We start from the raw sequence: 17,522 nt of genomic DNA, 5'->3' as shown, positions 1-17,522 counted from the left end.
CTGTCAGCAGCGTGGCTTTTGTGTAAACACTGAAAGTCTCTCAGCTGAAGCTTCGCTGTCTCTTCTACAAACACCAGCAGGCATCCAAGGTTAGAGATGTTATGACCGTGCAGGTTAAGCCTGTGTTTCTATCAATTACAGAAAAGGTGAGATGAGGTAAGAAAAAGAAGAGTGATAAGGAGAAGTAAGGTGAGGCAAAGAAAGAAAAGGAATGCAGAGGGAATGTAAGGAAATGAAAGGTGAACCAAAGCAAGGAGTGAAAAAGACGAGGAGAGGTAGGGAAAGGCGAGGGGGGGGGAAGTTAAACATAAAACAGTATGGAGCGGAATAATTTAAAACTTAAATAAAACACAATGAAAAGTAAAATTTAAATAAAATATTAAACGATGATTCACTTTGGTTATATAAAAGGAGAATATAGCACAGCAAAGTGGCTTTATAATGCAGTATAAAAAGCTTACTGTGGGTAGTAAAAGAAAAACGAACCAAAAACAAGCACAGCAGATATGAGATTAGACTACAGCGTCTCAGATTAACAGTGAAATAAACTGTATTAACATGAGAGAACAGATGGATGCTGCGTTTGTGTGCAAACATCTCGAGCGACTCCTTGTAACTTGGTTTCAGTGATGAATAGCAGCTAGTGATTCTCCACCACAGATTCTATTATAGTGAGTGTTTTTCTTATCCAGGCACTAATGTAACTGCAGGATCAGCTCAGCAGGAGAGCTTCATCTGCCCCCCCCCCCCCACTCAGGAGCTCAAAGAGCTCGACCTTGGAGTGGGGCGTTCACTGTCAGACTCGCCCATTACTTAAGTGTCGGTTTGGTTGGAGCTGCTTTTAGACCATTAAAAACCATTCTCCATAACCACTCGCACTGGGTTGGTTTGGCTGGAGAACAAAGGAATATTATAGGCTAGCAGCTGTTTCCAAATGGTTTATGTTCCCTAAATTATATGGTGTCTTAAATTGCTGTTTACAGTAACTGTGTTCAAAAAGCTTTGGAAAACTGAAATGGTTTTTTTGCACATCAATGGTCTCCTTTTATATTTGTTCAGCAGTTTTTAAATTAAGTACTTATTTACATTTACAAAATGGGAACTAGTTAAAATGTTCCTCAGAAAAGGCATAACATTGTTTCGTGCTGTGCCATTAACTACATTTTTATATCAGTTACGGTTTTTGCTCCATGATATAATGAAAACAAAATCAACACGATTTTTTTATTTTTATTTTTTAATAAAATCAGTTGAACCCCTGTCCTGTACAGCTACGTGTTTTCGGTTAAAAAGCACAGTCTCACTCTCTGTTTAGTTCGGCTCGAGCCAACATGGTGTAAAAGTGAGCCACTGGTCAACAAGGGAAGAACTCACAGCGTTTTCATAGTTAATGGTATCCGTCCACGGCTGGCTTCATCCCCCGGTGTCTCGCTGTGGCTGCCAAGTCCCCCGCAGCCTGGGCTTTTCTTTGTCGCCATCTGCACCCACAGCCTGTGGTGGAGGCTCAGGCACGCAGGGACGGGCGGTTGCCCTTGTGAAATGGGCTTTATGATCAAAGCCCCATCAGCTGGTCTCGACCTAACTGGCAGTTTACGCTCGCCACTGACACCCTTGCCAAGGGAGCCGTACGCCAAAACTAATGTCACTGGTGTCGTGCATGCGTGGGTTGGTCTTTACTGGCATTTCAAAGATAAATCAGCGCCGGAGCTCAGAGGAAAATTTGGAAATGACCTTCTGTAGAAACTTTGAATAATTCTTTGCAATCACTTTGTTTCCTGTTTTGACTTCCTCACTTCCTATATCAGCACTGATGCAGGGACCTTTGGGTTGCATAAGCTACTGCTCAGGACTAGACTGCAGCTTGCTTTAAACACCAGTATCAGTGTTAATGGATTGGTGTGATTTTATTTATTTATTTTGATCAATGGGGTCAAAGAAACCCCTCACATTAAACATTCTAAATGATTGGAATCACAATATTTTGTACAGTGCTATCTGCCTTCTTGGCGACCATCATCCTATCGGCTTTTGGTGTGTCAGTTTTATGGAATGGAAGTGTTTAAAGCAAGTATGACGTAAAGTTTAAATCTTGTTATTGTTTATAACAGTGTTATATCCCATACTGGTATTTTCAGCATCGGTGTGGCCCAGAATCTTTTAACCCCTTAGCAGTCCAATTAGTCCCCTAAACCATCCAATGTACCGTGGGCGGTACGTCCGACTGCTAACAGGTTAAATGCTGCATGTCTAATAAGATGTTTGCTGCTCATTTGGGACTTTCGAGCGTGACAGTGTACGTAACGATTAGTCTGCATGTAGACAAGCAGTCTGTGTTACTGTATTTAACACCACCAATCCCTTTTCTTCATTTAATTAAACTTGGTGTAAAAAATGGCTGAATTGTATATTTTTATTTTCAGTCTGGGTGAAATTCCTTTTAGAGAAGACCAATACCAGTAGGAGAAACGTTAGGTTAACAAACATTACATTTGAAGCCCTTAGAAAGGCCTAAACTCTTCCCACTTACACCTGTTTGCACATCTTGGACAGAAACACTGTGGCACTGACAGCCGATCACGTCGAAGACCCTGGGTTAGTGCTGTCGTTGATAATGTTTTCCGATGGACCTTTTGAAGGGGGAAATGGATTCCCTCTGCCCCTCACTCAATCACACCACACAGAGGCAAGCCCTAAACCTTTTACAAGCTTCAAGGAGAGCTCGGCTTGTTTATTGTTGGAGCAAATGGCTGAACAGTGACAGCAGTTGTTCACTTGTGTGAACTTCCACTCAGAAACTTTTTTCCTGCTGTTTATGCAGCTGGTTTCTAATTTACTCAGTTTTGCTCTGCTTTGTTGGGTATCTAATGCGATGTGCTGGCATAAGTTGAACATAGGTGTTGGGGATTTGGCACTACTTGACCAGATGCAGAAGCTTTATTCATAATGGCACAATAAGACGAAAACAAATTCGCCCTGAGCCGTCTTTTATGAATAGCTTCACCGTCAGGAGTTGGCAGAATTATAAATGAAATGTGGCAAACAGGAAAGAGCGACTAGTTTTTCCTCTTGAATCTGCAAGAGATGTATGATCTACACAGCACTGCTCATGTTGTTTTCCCCTTAAATGTAGGTGTTTTTTGTAATCAGTGTTTTTACCAGAATAAAGGTTGATGATGGGAAAGAACGGGATAACTGTGAAACTGAGGCTGCTTAATTGTGTGTATAATTGTGTGTATTTACTGATATTGAAACGGATTTGAAGTGCGAAAGCAGAGAACAGATGCACTGAAGAGTAATTAAAAAAAACTGCCGTTATGCTTTGCTAATGTGTGATTCATGCAAATTAAACAAACTAAAGTCTTTGGCTGTCAGTAACTGCAGCTCCACATTTCCTCTACACACTTCCAGCTTCATGATAAAGCTCTTTTCCTTTGAAAGGTACTTTATCACCATTGTTTCATTGTCTGAAGTTTCCCTTTTCTCCCGTGTACCAAACAACAGGAGATTTGCTGATGGAGTCATTTTTACTGATGGAAATACTCCATGTAGTTGGGGTGACAGCAGTGACGTCTGGGTAAAGCCTTTGTGGCACCTTATGAAGCACATAGATTTTGTTTTTTGTTTTTTTTAACTAGAGGTCATTATAGTTCACCAAAACAAAGTATGAAAAACAGTTCAGTTAACCAAGCTTGTCTTTAGCTTTAGTCCTCCTCGTGTTGGTCACATGCGCCATCACAGACAGCTTATGGAGGCATGGATGCACATGTTTCTCGAGGCTTGGGGACATTTGCATGACTCCGAGTCAGCTGCCTTCAACGGCTGTTTTTGTTGTCGTGTCTAATCTGAACTGCTCAGGTTTTGTCCCTGACACACACTGAATCAGATAAAACTAAAAGAAACACTGAAACTAGTATCAGTGAGGCCAAAACCACCTTTTCTTTATGAATGGAAAAATGTTTATTGCATGATTAAAAAGAAACTACAGCTGCTTCTTCTTTGATTACTGATGAAGTATAAAGAGATGCAAAAAATGGATGTATAATTTTATGATATAAAGTTATGCATTCATCCTTGTGGGTTCCCCACATCCCCCTCAGAATTAGCAGAATATTTTGTGCGTTTAATCTACTGTTAATTTCATGCAATTTGAATGTGAGGCCACAGATGAGGACATCCCGTCTTATGCAAAAAGAAAACTGTTTCAATCTGAGGCAGTGAAGCAACAGTTGCGAACCTCTTCTGCTGGTCTTACAAGATCACACAGCTACGTTATATTAGTGTTAAAATGTGACGATACTGAAAAGCACAGAAGAACTCATAGGTAGAACATGAGTCTGCTATCTGAATGTTGGTGAACAGCAAACCTTTTCTTTTATTATGACTAGCCGCATATACCACATGGTGGTAGCGCCACTGAAAGTTTGCCCGAAGTTTTTTTTTTTAAATCAGGAAACGGCTCTAACATGGAGGGCACCAGTGCTTGTTTCTGTTCCTCTACAACATAGACATGAAATTGTGCAGTTTTGCTGCTGAGTAAATTGCCCTTGAGGGCCCTTAAATCAAAAACTATTCTTAGTATTAAGATTTTGTTTATTAGTAAACAAATCAGTTGATCCGTGAGGGTCAGGTTGAAGGCCTTGCTTTTCCTGTTACTCACCTAAGTTGAGCTCACGGTCTTTAATGTAGCAAGTGTAATATACTCCATACAAGAGCATAATCTTACCATTGTGAAAGGAGGGTGTACAGACCCATGATAAGGACACGTTCTGCCAGCCTGCAAGCTGTGGTGACATGTTTGACGGGGGGATTTTCAGCCTGCCGTGCAAACGGTTAGTAATGGTGGTGAGCAGAAGTGTCAATGGTGTGTGTCTCATGTTGCAGAGCTGCCGGAGAACTGGACGGACACGAGAGAGACCCTACTGGAGGGCATGTCGTTCCAGCTCAAGTATCTGGGGGTCACGATGGTCGAGCAGCCCAAAGGAGAGGAGCTCTCAGCAGCAGCTGTCAAGAGGATAGTGGCAACGGTGAGACACGCACGCACGAGTAGTTTAAAATCTCTTTTTAATGTTCAGAAAACTGTTCCAAGAAAATGAGTTTCTCTCGAGCATACGTGACGTTTTCTTCATCATCACCTCTGCCGCTTAAATATTTTAGTCATTCAGAAGCGTGCTCCGTTATGACCTGACCTCGCCGACACCTCGGTGAAAAGTGACTGGTTGGCTGCTTCCCTGAGGCCCAGGTTGACATTTAGAGGAGGATGCAATTAGTATGTGGACACTGTGTGACTCAGTCAGCTTTATCATGGTGGAGAGCTTAATGTTATTGGATCTGGCAGCTCAGTGGATAATGAAGTTAGCGGTGGCAGAATAGTGGGACACGGTGAATGAAGTCAGAGGCTCTGATTGGGTCTAATCTGCTGCCTGCCCTTAATGCCCCCCTGCAGAGGATGCTTACTCCTGAATGGGAATTGAGTGATTTTAAGCAATAGACTTGATAAAGTAAATAATCTTTATCGCACAGGTTTGTGTGACAGTGCTTTTGTCTAACGATAGAAGCCACATAGATTGTATACGATACCCTGAATTATTTGCTGTCACATAGGCGCTCTAACCACAAGAGGTGCTCATATTAAACATGGCTGAAGTATTACATGATGGGCCTTTGTACAAGTAATCCTGAGAGCCACAAGTTCAGGCTTTAGACTCTTCTAAGCGCACAGTTTCAGGTGCTTTTTCTAAACTTGATGATGTCCCTGAGATGGACACAGAAGCTCTGCCCTTGTGTGTGCAATGGGCAGCCAATTAGATGCAAGTATGTTTAAAGGTGGAAGAGCTAAAATAGCTTTTTTCCAACAGACCTTGGTAAATGATAAAGAAGGATTGTTTTGAGCAGCGCATCATGCGAAGCTACTTTGATAAATCCAGGAATGAAAATGTGGAGCTGGAAATGAACTCCGTGCCCAGTTAGGCCCAGTTAGGCCCAGGTTAAAATGATCTTCACATTACTACACTAAAGTGAAACGGAGGGAAGGTTTAAAGCATTTCTACATCTCAACCTCAGAGTAATTTTAAACTTGAGGATATAAAACACCTTTTTTCTTTTTAGCTAAAATATTCTTTATGTGAATAAAACTGCTACAAGAGATACAAGTTATCATTTAACAGGTTGGTTGTTCCAGCCCACTCCAGATAGAGTGGGTCTAACATGCCACTTTAATGTTTTATGTAGTTTTTATTTTTAACCATGCTGAATGAAGATTAGCACCTGAGGTTTTAGCCTCTTTTTCCTTCTGTTAGCTAACTCTCTCTCCCTCTTTTTGTTTTTGTGGCCTCCACCCTTTCTCTTTCCACCCTTTCCTCTCTCTACCTGTTCCTTTCTCCAGGCCAAAGCCAGTGGAAAAAAGCTCCAGAAAGTCTCGTTAACGGTCTCCCCTCGTGGAATCATCCTGCGTGACAGTGCCTCAAACCAGCTGATAGAAAACGTCTCCATATACAGGTCAGTCTGCCTCTTTCACCTCCTCAGGCAAACATTGTGTGCCACTGACCTGACCAGGTTGTCTGGATTTGTGAAATAGTTTCACCCTAAGCTTGTCTTTATCATTCACAATAAAGCAAAAGTTGTTATCCGCCTCTTGCTGTCATTTATCACTGGATAGATGTGTGTTAGGAGGTGTGGCGCTCCCAAGGCGGTGGGAGAGGCAGGGAGGGTAGGAGTCTATCAGCGCTGTTTCTAATCAGTCTCGGTGCTCTCGGGAGCTGTGTGTCTGAGCTTTTACCTCAGATGTGTCTTACACACACTTGTCTTAAGAGCTCACTTGCCTGCCAGAGCTTGCATATAAAAGTTGCCTCGCCTCTGCTGGCCCCGAGCTGGATTCACTTTTCTCAAATTCCACTTATATGAGTTGACAAATCAAGGAGAGATGGGACTTTCCAGCATTTTTCCCAGCACGAATGTGGGCTGTGTACACTAATTTCTTTTCAAAGCTGGCAGATTGAGGACAACATTTAAATTATTGACCGTTTTCTCAAGGTATCATGGAGCCATGTGATGGACAAGTCGTGTTTCTGCCTGTATTTGAGAGGAAAGTCTCCCCACCTGCTCAATTTTGCATCGCTTATCACTGAACAACTGTCGCCTAGCTGTGCAAGATGGAGCTAATTTTCCAGCATGCACCATTTATCTATATTAAAAATCTCGTCTCTCCATCTCCAGGCTGTTTTTCGTTTTCTTTTTTTTTGGGGGACTAAACTTGGCTAACATTTTCACTGTTGTGCAAAGGGAGGGTGAGGCAGAATGACAGATGTCACAGGGTTGGGTGGAGATAAAACTCAGCTGATTAATTGTGTTGCTGGAAGCTGTAAGTGTATCCAAACACATTAAGATCAATTCTTCATTTGCTCTGTAAGAATTTCTTTTATTTGCATCATTTTTTTGTGAGCAATGTTTTTTTTTTTTTGTTTTTTTTTTAAACCAAGGACGTTCTGGAGGAAGTGAGCGAAACGGGCTTCAGAAAATTATGCAGGGATCTACAGTTTTAGCCCCGAGCTCCATATTTGTTCAAATTAAAATTATGCAGGAAGAGCTGACAGCATGTCCTGTTATCACTGGATTAACTGGATACTGAAGAAAACCTGAAAGTTGTGATTTCTGAGCTGATTTTCAGCAATTTATACACTGTGGGATTTGGGGAGATGCAGGAGTAGACACTCCTATTCCCGTGGGCTGTGTGGGTGTTGTTAAAGCTGGTGATAGGAGAGCCAAATAACAGGGTGGAGCTAGAACAGCTAACTTCTTTTGTTTCATATCTTTCCCTCGCTATTTAACTAATAGACTCCATATAAAACAGAGCTTCCAGGTCTGAAAAGTGAAATCAGGCCCAAAAATGCAGCATAAACCTTTATGTCCACAAAACAACCCTCCTTACTCCATTAAAGCTAGTTTAAGTAGCCGGGATTCGACCTCCAAGGCGTCCGCCTTCAACTGCCACAAAGCACTTCACATCTGCAGCTCCACCCGCAGGTGGTGTGCTACAGGAAAATGAGTTCACGTGGCTCGTTTTCACTGAGCCTGGAGGTTGAGGTGTCTCTGGTGCAGGCCAGGTTTCTGGACCTACTAGTTGTCGTCTCTATAGCGTGCTCGTGAGTCAAGCTTGGTGCTGCTCTTCGCTCACGACTGATTTGCTATAGCTCCTGGCATCTCTCGGGCACCCAAATCCCTCCACCACCAGGTCCATGGAGTGGTTGCTACTGTTTTGTTTTAAAAGGACCTAAGACAAGTCATGGGCATGTCCCAGCTCCAGCTGTAACTGCAGTATCCAGGTGGATGAGTTCAACCTTATTTGAGATGTTAAGAAGAGGCCATAAAGAAGTTGGGTTGCAGGCTGTAAGCGATCTTACTTGTTAAAATGTCCACGTGAACTCAAGTGGATATCAGAGGAAGCTGACACGTCCGTGTTGGCGTCATTGTTCAGCACCAACCCTCTACTCCAGAAAAATGCTGCGTTAATTATGAACTTGCTTATTTGAAGAAATAAATAGTTTATAGTAATTAAAAAGCTGTACCGGGCGAGTCCAGCTGTGACCTCAGCATAGAGCTCAGACGTAAAGAAGATGAACGGCCAATAAACAGATTTGCCTGACACCCAATTTTCCCCGACGCCCTCCCGTCTAAACATTTGCCCGTAAATCTCGGTTGTGTTCCTCAGATCACAGCTGTGATTCTTCACCCCTCCAAAGTTTTTTATGTCTGTCATTGGTTAGCAGACTGTGTGACTATCGCACAGTGAAGATGATGCACGAAGGAGAAAGGAAGGACAGATGGCAGAAATGCATTATATCCTTCTTCCATCATCTTGGGTATCCCCTCCCCGACTGGCCGTCGCGCTCGAGTCTTTGGCGTTAGAGTGATGGCATCATGATCAAATAGTGGAGCAAAGCTATTATGGCTTAATTTGAAAGCGTACTCTGCACCTGAGACTGACGAGCCAGAGCGACAGACGATGCAGAGGATTCGCACATCAAGATGACCTTCTGCGTGTGCACGTTTTCCCCATGGTCTGCACAGAGTCCAGGCGAATTCTTGTAATTTATTAAAGTAACTTTAGCCTATTTCACAAAGCCATGCAAAATTTTACCAGCATACAGTGAAATTAAAGCTCCTCCAGTTACATTAAGGCAGGGTGAAATTTTTGCTCTAGTTTTCCAGCATTTCTGATTTATTTATTTGTTTTTGCTGTAAGATCTTTTACACTCCTTAATAATTTTTGGAGGGGAACATGCTGCTGCAGTTTCTTGAGCTCCTGGCTTGTACTTCTGTGATTGAGGCTCATCTGTGAGCTCAGAGTTTTAGGATTCTTGAACCTTCAGTTTTAGCTCAGGGGTGATATGTTAGGTCCAAACTATGTTAGAGAAATTATTAGCATGACGGCTCTTTGTCAAAAGAAAATTAGAAAGTTATTTGAACACAGAAGGAATCATGGCTCCAAAAGCGCCCCGGGTAAAAAAAGAGAGGTTTTAAGATTGATGGCTGCTCCTTCAATCACACGGTGATATGAGACTTGAAAGTTTTCTCTGGTGAATGATCAGAAATCCCATCAAACATACAGGGTACCAGCAGGGTTAAATGACACCTGTTTGAACAAAGTTGAGTTTTTGATTTTAGATTGTGATGCTTGCAGTGGGAGTTAAATTCATCCGATTCAGCCCTATAAAAATCCATGTAGATATCTCCTGTATTTATGAAGTTAGGATGGCTCAAAAGTGCTGAAATTAAACGGCATAAATTTCAACACGGATGTACTTTGAGGGCTTACAAGATCGGAAAATATTCATGGTAAATTTTGCGTGGCATCATTAAACATACCGGAGTTATTAGCAGCTGATTGTTTTCCAGATTAAACTGTTTTTTATATGGAATGTCCCCACTGTGATTTATGGGTTGACACTGTGGGTGTGTGTAGTAACAGAAACCAAACAGCCCAGATGTCCACTGCACACGTTCCTTTTCAGATTTATGACTTTGTCCAGCTGTGTACCTGCACACAGCTGGTGTGTGTGTGTGTGTGTGTGTGTGTGTGTGTGTTTGATTGTGTGTGTGTGTGTGTGTGTTTGATCACGTGTGCAGTTTTAAGTCAGATTTCTGGAATAGCTTAAGGGCTTAGAGCAGATAAAGTTTCATTTAATCCCAGATGAGTCTTAAATTAAAGGCTTTCTGAATGTGTGTGTTTGTTTCAGAATATCATATTGCACTGCGGACAAAATGCACGACAAAGTGTTTGCCTACATCGTCCAGAGTCAGCACAACGAGACCCTCGAGTGTCACGCCTTCCTCTGCGCTAAGAGGAAAATGGTGAGTAAGTTGATATTTTTCAAACGCCTCCTGCTGTGTGAAGAGTCGACGTGGTCGCTGACGTTAGCTTGTCGACTGTCGCTGGGCGACAGGACGTCTGAGTCCTGTTCTTCTTTGAGCCCCAAAACAGTCCAGATTCAGCTTCAATAAAATGTCTGTTTGCTCAGGTATTGCCCACAGGGTTTAACAGCACTGCAATAAATAAATGCCAGCAACTGAGCTACAGTTAGGCTAATATACACACATTAGCATAATGAAGATGTCGTTCATGTTGATGGCACCATCGTACGGCAGGAAGAAGATGCAAAAAATAAACCAAACCTCAGAAAAGACAGGATTGGAGATGATCCACAGGTTAGTCATCAATATGTTACTGTGTGGTTTGGATCGCTCGCCCAGGAAAAAAGCCTGATCCATAACTTAATGTTCACACTATAATTAAAACAACTTTTGGGGTGAATAAAGGAAGGACAAAGCTCCCCATCACTGTAAAAAAGGCGAAAACCTTATTCAGCGGGGTCATTGTGCTAATCTGCTCGACAAGTAATGACATAAGAGAAGGTTTAATAAAAGGTTAATCTGTCATAGCAATTAGTTTTTATAATGAAGGTTTCTTTCTTTTCCCCGGCACACACAAAAAATAACAGAATCAGCCTCCAGTTTACACAAGTGTAGGTGACTTATATGCACTTACTTTCTGTATGAAACACTTCCTGTCTTTCCCTTTATTTTAAAGGTAAATTGAACATTTTGGCAAATCTGTTTTTTGGTCTGTTAAAAAACAAGCACTGTTGTAACCAGCAGTACCACTGCTGATCAGACTAAAGCTTACCCAGCTGGGATACAGGAAATGACGTGATAGGGTTATAAATGTAATAATGTAACAAATATAATGTAATCCCTGAGTGAAGGAACTGAAATTAAAGAGGCAGATTTCTCATAATGCAAAGAAATCTACTGCGAAATGTTTTCTATGAATAAATGCAATGTGAGCTAAGGACACACATTGCAGCTTCAGAGCCTTAATACAATTTTGGATTCAGGTAAAACATGCAGCTTCTGCACCTGGCCACACATGAAGAACAGTTTATTCAGAGACCTGAGAGTCGCCGCGCTGACACTTTACTTGTATTTATGCAAATGTGTAAATATTAAGTCGGGAAAAGAAAGGAGCGGGAGCATGAAAGGCGAGCAGGTTGTCATCCCTCTCTCGGCTTTCTCACCATCCCTGGAGTTCTGCCGAAAGAGCCGCTCCCTCCTCTTCCTTCCCTTCACTAATTTCATTGTGGTCAAAAGGCCACGTATCCTCCCAGTTGCATAAACAACTCGTCGTGTTGTCCGCGAGTTTCTCTTCCCTCTCTCCGAGTATCTGTGAAGAAAATCCTTCTTATGTCGATGGTCGTTTCCTGTTTGTGTCACAGCCATACCTTCCCTTCCTTCCTGTAATGCATGAGATGCGTATCGTGTATTATTCATCCCTCATTCCTGTCTCTGTCTCTTCCTCCGTCCCAACAGGCCCAGGCGGTAACTCTAACGGTGGCTCAGGCGTTCAAAGTGGCGTTTGAATTCTGGCAGGCTGCCAAAGAAGGTACGCATGGTCGCTCTTCATCACCACAGAAAATTTCCTCTCTTTCTTCTGCTCTTGGCTTTTACACCCTCCAGAGAGGTCACGTGAAATACTGGAGATCTGCTTGGCTTTCCCTGTGATCTCTCTCACTCACAGAGTGATGTCCTCGTCGATTCCCTGCACAGCGGTGAAATCACCAGCCAAAGGCACCTGGTTCAGTTTATTAAAGGCAACTTAGTCATGGTTAGAGAGTCTCACAGTTAAAGGTATCAGTGTGAGGAGGGGTGGACAGGAGGATTAGCCTGGGGCAGAGGTGGGGTGACTAGAATAGATCTTCTCTGTTCCCTTTACAACAAAATAAAGACTCAGATGTGTGGGAAGTGGGATTTTTCTCATGTAGTTTATTATATGGAAGAACAAAAGTGCCAAACTGAGACATAACTCAAATGTGGAAGCTGTTAAATGCACCAATGTTTTGTTTTTTTTTTGTTTTTTTACTTTGGATTAACATTACATTGCAGTCAATTTTCCATATTTTCCTCTGTAAATGCAATTTATTTTGCATTTACTTCACTTCCATGTGCATTTCTGCTTTACTATGCAAAAAGGCTAGTCGCTGGATTAACTGTTGGGCTCTTTTTTTCATGCAAAGTTGACCCCATGACACACTTTGCATAGCAAAGCATGAAGTCATACAGTTAGGTCAGTGAGTGTTCGGACAGAGATGCAAATCTTGCATCTGCATACAACCACAGTGGAGTTTAAATCAAAAATCCAGACTTTCAGCTTTAATTCAAGAGGTTTAATAAAAGCATTGCACTGTTTAAAAATTACAACCATTTTTATTCACAGAGGTTAAAAGTTAATTGGACAGGTGACAGATGTTACATGACAAAGTAGAGAAAAGCTGAGTTGATTCCAAGCACTCATTTTTAGTAGTTGTAATCAGGTAGTTTTGAAAAAATAGTAAATGCACCGAACAGCTCAAGGAAGACAAGTGCATGAAAACAGAGTTGCACAACAACTGCACAGCATCTAACCAAGTCAAGAACACCCTCGAAGAAGAAAGCACACCATTGTCAAAGTCTACATTCAGGAAATGCCTTCATGAATGTAAATGCAGAGGGGCTCAAGGGAGGAAACGCAGCATTTGGTGATGCATACGAGTTCTAGATTTCAGTAAGTCATTGAGTTCAAACGTGTTTCTTTTTAAAAACTTTGTCCAGTTAAAATCCCTAATTCTAAACGGTTCATTGCATGTTTTTATTAAACCTCTTGAATCAAAGCTGAAAGTCTGCACTTCAACCACATCTGGACCGTCTGATTTAAAATCCACTGTGGTGGAGAACACAGGCAATATTACCAAAGTTAAATATTTATGGACCTGACTCTGAATGTAAAAAATAAAAACACAGAAAGATTGAGCTTGGGAAGATGGCAGTGGGGAAAATACACAAACGGTACACATTTAATACAGAAAAAAATGTATAAACCTTTAGATATTAATAAAACATCCATCAATTTTCTAAGCTGCCTGCGACTCTCCATCAACAAACCTGCCATCAAAGCTGAGAAATTCGACCAAAACTAATTAAGAAAATAGAAATTTAGCTGGAAGCTAACAAAGTATATTTATATTTTTGTTGAGTTGTGTTGAGCCTCTCTAAAACCCAGTTGAACAGTTGGTGTGAGTGTCAAAGGAACCGTGGAGGCGGCAGCCAATCAGAGAGCTGTGTGAGGCCGGTGTTTCTGCAGCTCAGCAGAAACATGCATGTAATTTTCTGCACGTATGACTCCAGCGTAAATGAGCAATTCTTGCTACATAATATCAGTTTCTGCATCGGCACCCCCTCAACCATTTTCTCTAATCTTTACGTTTGTATCGCCCTGTGAGTGCTCTTTGAATTTTGTGATTATCCTTTGTCGTCTTGTCTTACACCTGCCTTCCCCGTGCATGCACAGTTTAGTTGTTTTCTATTCCCTCTCCATCCAAATCCATCGCTTCTTCTGTTTTTGGTTCTTTTCCGAAGGAGTGGAGAAGAGCAACTGAGGGGGATGGGGATGAGGAGAAGAGAGGGGCAAGAAAGCATGAAAGGCAGGGTAGGGAGGGGTGTTTGGATGGCGAGTGTGTGAGAGAGAAAGGAAAATGATTGTGTGTGTGTGTGTGTGTGTGTGTGTGTGTGTGTGTGTGTGTCGGCGGGAGCTCAGCCTCCTGACAGATTCAGTGTCAGTGTCATTGATCCCGTCTCAAGCGACGGCGTGCTTATTTATTCAGTCCTTTCGAGACGCACGCTTGCTCTATTTGAAAATCCAGCCGCCTCTTTCTTTCCTGCAACATTTCCACAGCTTCCTCTGCTCTTACTGTGGAGATTCCACTGTGGCCACATTTCCATTTTGACGAGGGATTATTTTATTTTCCCCCCATCAAAATCAAGGCCACGGACTCCTCGCCTCACGCCTCTTCGTTTGTCTTTTTTTGTATTTCTGAGTCGAATATTAAAGAGTACAATTTAGTACAGCCTCACTCGCCCCATCCTTCTCCTTCCCTCGCTCTATACTTTTCACCTCGAATTTTTAATGTGGGCGAAGTCACTTAATTGAACGAGTTGTTATCTGTTCTGTGGGGTTATGGAGGGGAATATATATATATTTTTTTTATAAAGAAGCCGTGGTGCTCTCTTGTGACAGGGAAGAAGAAAGAGAGATGGGGAGAAGGAAAAAAAAAATCCTTTGGAGTCTGTTTTCATTAAAGTTGCAAGACCCCGGGGACGAGGGCAGGAAGGGAGATATCCACCGCATGTCTGTGTGGTTTGCTTGTTTCTTACAAGCTCTCCACCACCACCACCACCCACCGTGGTTCTGCACATTCCTGACCCACATTCCTCTGTATATTACAGATCCCATCTCTGCTCATAAATCTGCCTTCATAGAATATTCACTGCAAACACTACAGCAAGCTTTGAACTGCCGTATCTGTGAGTTGGCTCCATGTTTAGCAGCCGACTGAAAAGTGCACACGTGAGGATCTGCAGGAGAGAAAAAAACGGGTGCCCTGGGAAATTTTTCTAAGGCTGCCATTACCAAGCGACCCGGGCTCATGGGAAATGTTATTTTCACTGCACCAAGAATGACGGTGCGTATAAGAAAGTTGTGGTTAGAAAAGCAGAAAGTGACATTTCATCTCAAGCAGTGAGGCGGGCTTTTGAATAAAGCTCTATAATCTATTTTTAAGACGAGCTGTAGAACTTTATTCATGCTGAAAGTTTGCTTTATAACAACCAAAACATTAAACACAGCCTATAAACAAAGTGGAATAACTCAATAAAATAAAACATACAGATATAAAATGGCTCAATAAGTTTAAAAGGGCAGAAAAATTATTAAAAAATAAACAAGCTTGTATATAGAAATGTAAAAATGCTGTATAACAACATGAAAAAGACCAAGTAAATCCTCTTATTAATGAACTTTATTCTCTTTTTTTGCATTTTTAAAACTTCAAAGCTGCAGTTGTTTTTGGTAAATTTCACAACGTGATAATTTTATTAGTTTTTTTCTGACCAATTTAATCAAATTGGACTGAACTAAAAATTTTATCGAGCCTTATGGATGTTTTGCCGACCCACAAAAACGGTGGAATCGATAAACCTCGAGGATTCTGCTTCAGCTTCCTTTTTTTTCTTTTCTTTTTTTTGGGAAACTGTAGAAAATGCACAAATCACAGATATGACTCACAAATATTTCTTAACAAACGGCTGTTTTTATGAAACACATCAAAGCTGAAAACTCAACGCAGTCTGCCCCGAAAACAGAAAATCCACAAAATAAATGAAAGCGGGCATCAGTGTTTTTGGCACAGAAACTCCAAACAAAAACCAGGACGGACACTTAAATGGAAGAAAACCAGATTACAGTGGGCTGAAGAGAAGTGGTCATGGGCTGCGCGGTCAATCACGAATCTGTGAATAGAAAATGCACAGCTTTCCTCATGTATGACATGAATACACATGTAAGGTAAAAGAGCAGGAGAGACTGAACTGAAACTTTGGACAGAATTGTTTAACAAGTGGCAAAAAAAATATTTTGGCTTTCTTAACTTAATCAATCGCTGTGATTGGCCCCAAATAAACGGAGGTGTGAAAATCAGGTAGAGTGATGTTAGCGCTCGTGTGACGACACTGGGCTCGTTGAAAGATTTCTCAAACTGCACACGAGTACTTTCCGTCTCTGCACAGACGGATTTCCGTGCAGTGTTTCACATGTAGTTGTGTAATTCTGATGATTCATGCTTAAACAGCAAGTTTTAAAATATTTTAACACAATTCAAAAACACTTGTGAAACTCAAAGTGTGTGAGATACCTTAGAAAAAGGACTGAGTGAAATCAGTTTGAGCTTGTAGCTGCGTGTACGGTTCTGTAATGTGATGTTGTGGGAAAGAGGTTTCTGTGAGCTGCTGTGCTTTGCTCGGGTTGGTGGATCCTCTCTTGTTCCTCCACATATAGGCCATAGGAGTGAACAAAGGATGCAGCTCAAAGGCGTATCAGTGGAAGCGAGAGATTTCATGTTGCTCATTAAATGGCATGCCAGAGAGGAGTTGCAACATGCGCTTGTGCAAGCTGCAGCAGCGCCCTCAAAGAACTGGTGAAATATGTGGTCGTATGTGACACAGCTCAGGCAGATTACCGATTAATTACCGTCTGATGTCTGTAAATATTTATATGGCTTTTGTTGTTGTTATGTGTAAATCCACAGTTTGCCACAAAGTGTGATATCTGTACCACTACTGTTGCACAGCAGTACCTTCAGAGTCCCTCTAGAAGCGAGTTTTGCCACTCTGCAGCCATGTTTCCGTTTGCAAATGCAGAAACGTGCCAGTCAAACAGCTACTAACATGTTTCCTGCTTTGACTGTTGATTGGCTCTTCTGGGGCTGCAGGACAACCATCATCTCCAGTCCCCCCGCATAGATCATCGACCAGGATTTATTTAGTCGCGTCTCTGTTCCTTTTATGTTTCAGGTCAACTCTGTCCAGTACAGCTCTGTAAGCCTAATAAATTACTTGAAAGTCTTCGATTCTATTCAGGAGCTATCCTGGAGCTGATCAGATCCACTCGGGTCCACATTAAAAGCCCCACAGAAGTTTTCTGCTTCGAGCTGTACAGAGCACTTGAGGAGGGCAGGAAATGAAACACTAAAAGATCCTGTACTGCTAAAATGCTTCTGGTGTGACTTAAAGCCGTGCAAAGAGTGGGACAAAGATGTGTCTGAGACATGGCATCACAGACATGCACCCAGGGTTTGCTTAAAGGAAGTGTTTTCTGTCCTCAGTTAACTCTGCATGCAGTTTGAAGTTGTGGCTCTGACATGTGTGAATAATACAGGGCCTGAAACTGCTCTGCTGGACTGAGATTAACAGAAATGTTGTGCAGGAAGTCGCAGGGAGCTGTTGCTCTGCATGGAGAAACTTTTCAGCGGAACGCTCGGGCCAAACACAGACCCAGGCGCTCCCTGTTTAAAGGCTACGGTTACAAACCCTGCTGTAGCTGGCAGATGATTTCAGTAATAGACTTAACATGTTCAAAGATTTCTCTCCTTTTGGGGGGGGGG

The 17,522-nt window shown here is 42.0% G+C and overlaps 1 protein-coding gene across 6 annotated transcripts in view; it reads left to right on the top strand.

Moving 5' to 3' along the window:
* Positions 1-17,522, top strand: part of ldlrap1b (low density lipoprotein receptor adaptor protein 1b) — a 44,712-nt gene that overhangs the window by 16,793 nt on the left and 10,397 nt on the right. For all 6 annotated transcript variants that reach the window (XM_005738940.1, XM_013912390.1, XM_005738941.1 and 3 more), the window contains exons 2-5: positions 4,882-5,024; positions 6,383-6,495; positions 10,233-10,347; positions 11,863-11,935. In XM_005738940.1, coding sequence (XP_005738997.1) covers positions 4,882-5,024; positions 6,383-6,495; positions 10,233-10,347; positions 11,863-11,935 — 444 coding nt within the window. The remainder of the gene's footprint in view (positions 1-4,881; positions 5,025-6,382; positions 6,496-10,232; positions 10,348-11,862; positions 11,936-17,522) is intronic.

The sequence above is a fragment of the Pundamilia nyererei genome, unplaced genomic scaffold, assembly GCF_000239375.1.
Source record: "Pundamilia nyererei isolate P.nyererei 1_Seehausen unplaced genomic scaffold, PunNye1.0 scaffold00088, whole genome shotgun sequence".
Taxonomy (NCBI): domain Eukaryota; kingdom Metazoa; phylum Chordata; class Actinopteri; order Cichliformes; family Cichlidae; genus Pundamilia; species Pundamilia nyererei.
The sequence above is the reverse complement of the archived record's forward strand: the minus strand, read 5'-3'. Positions and strand labels throughout refer to the sequence as shown.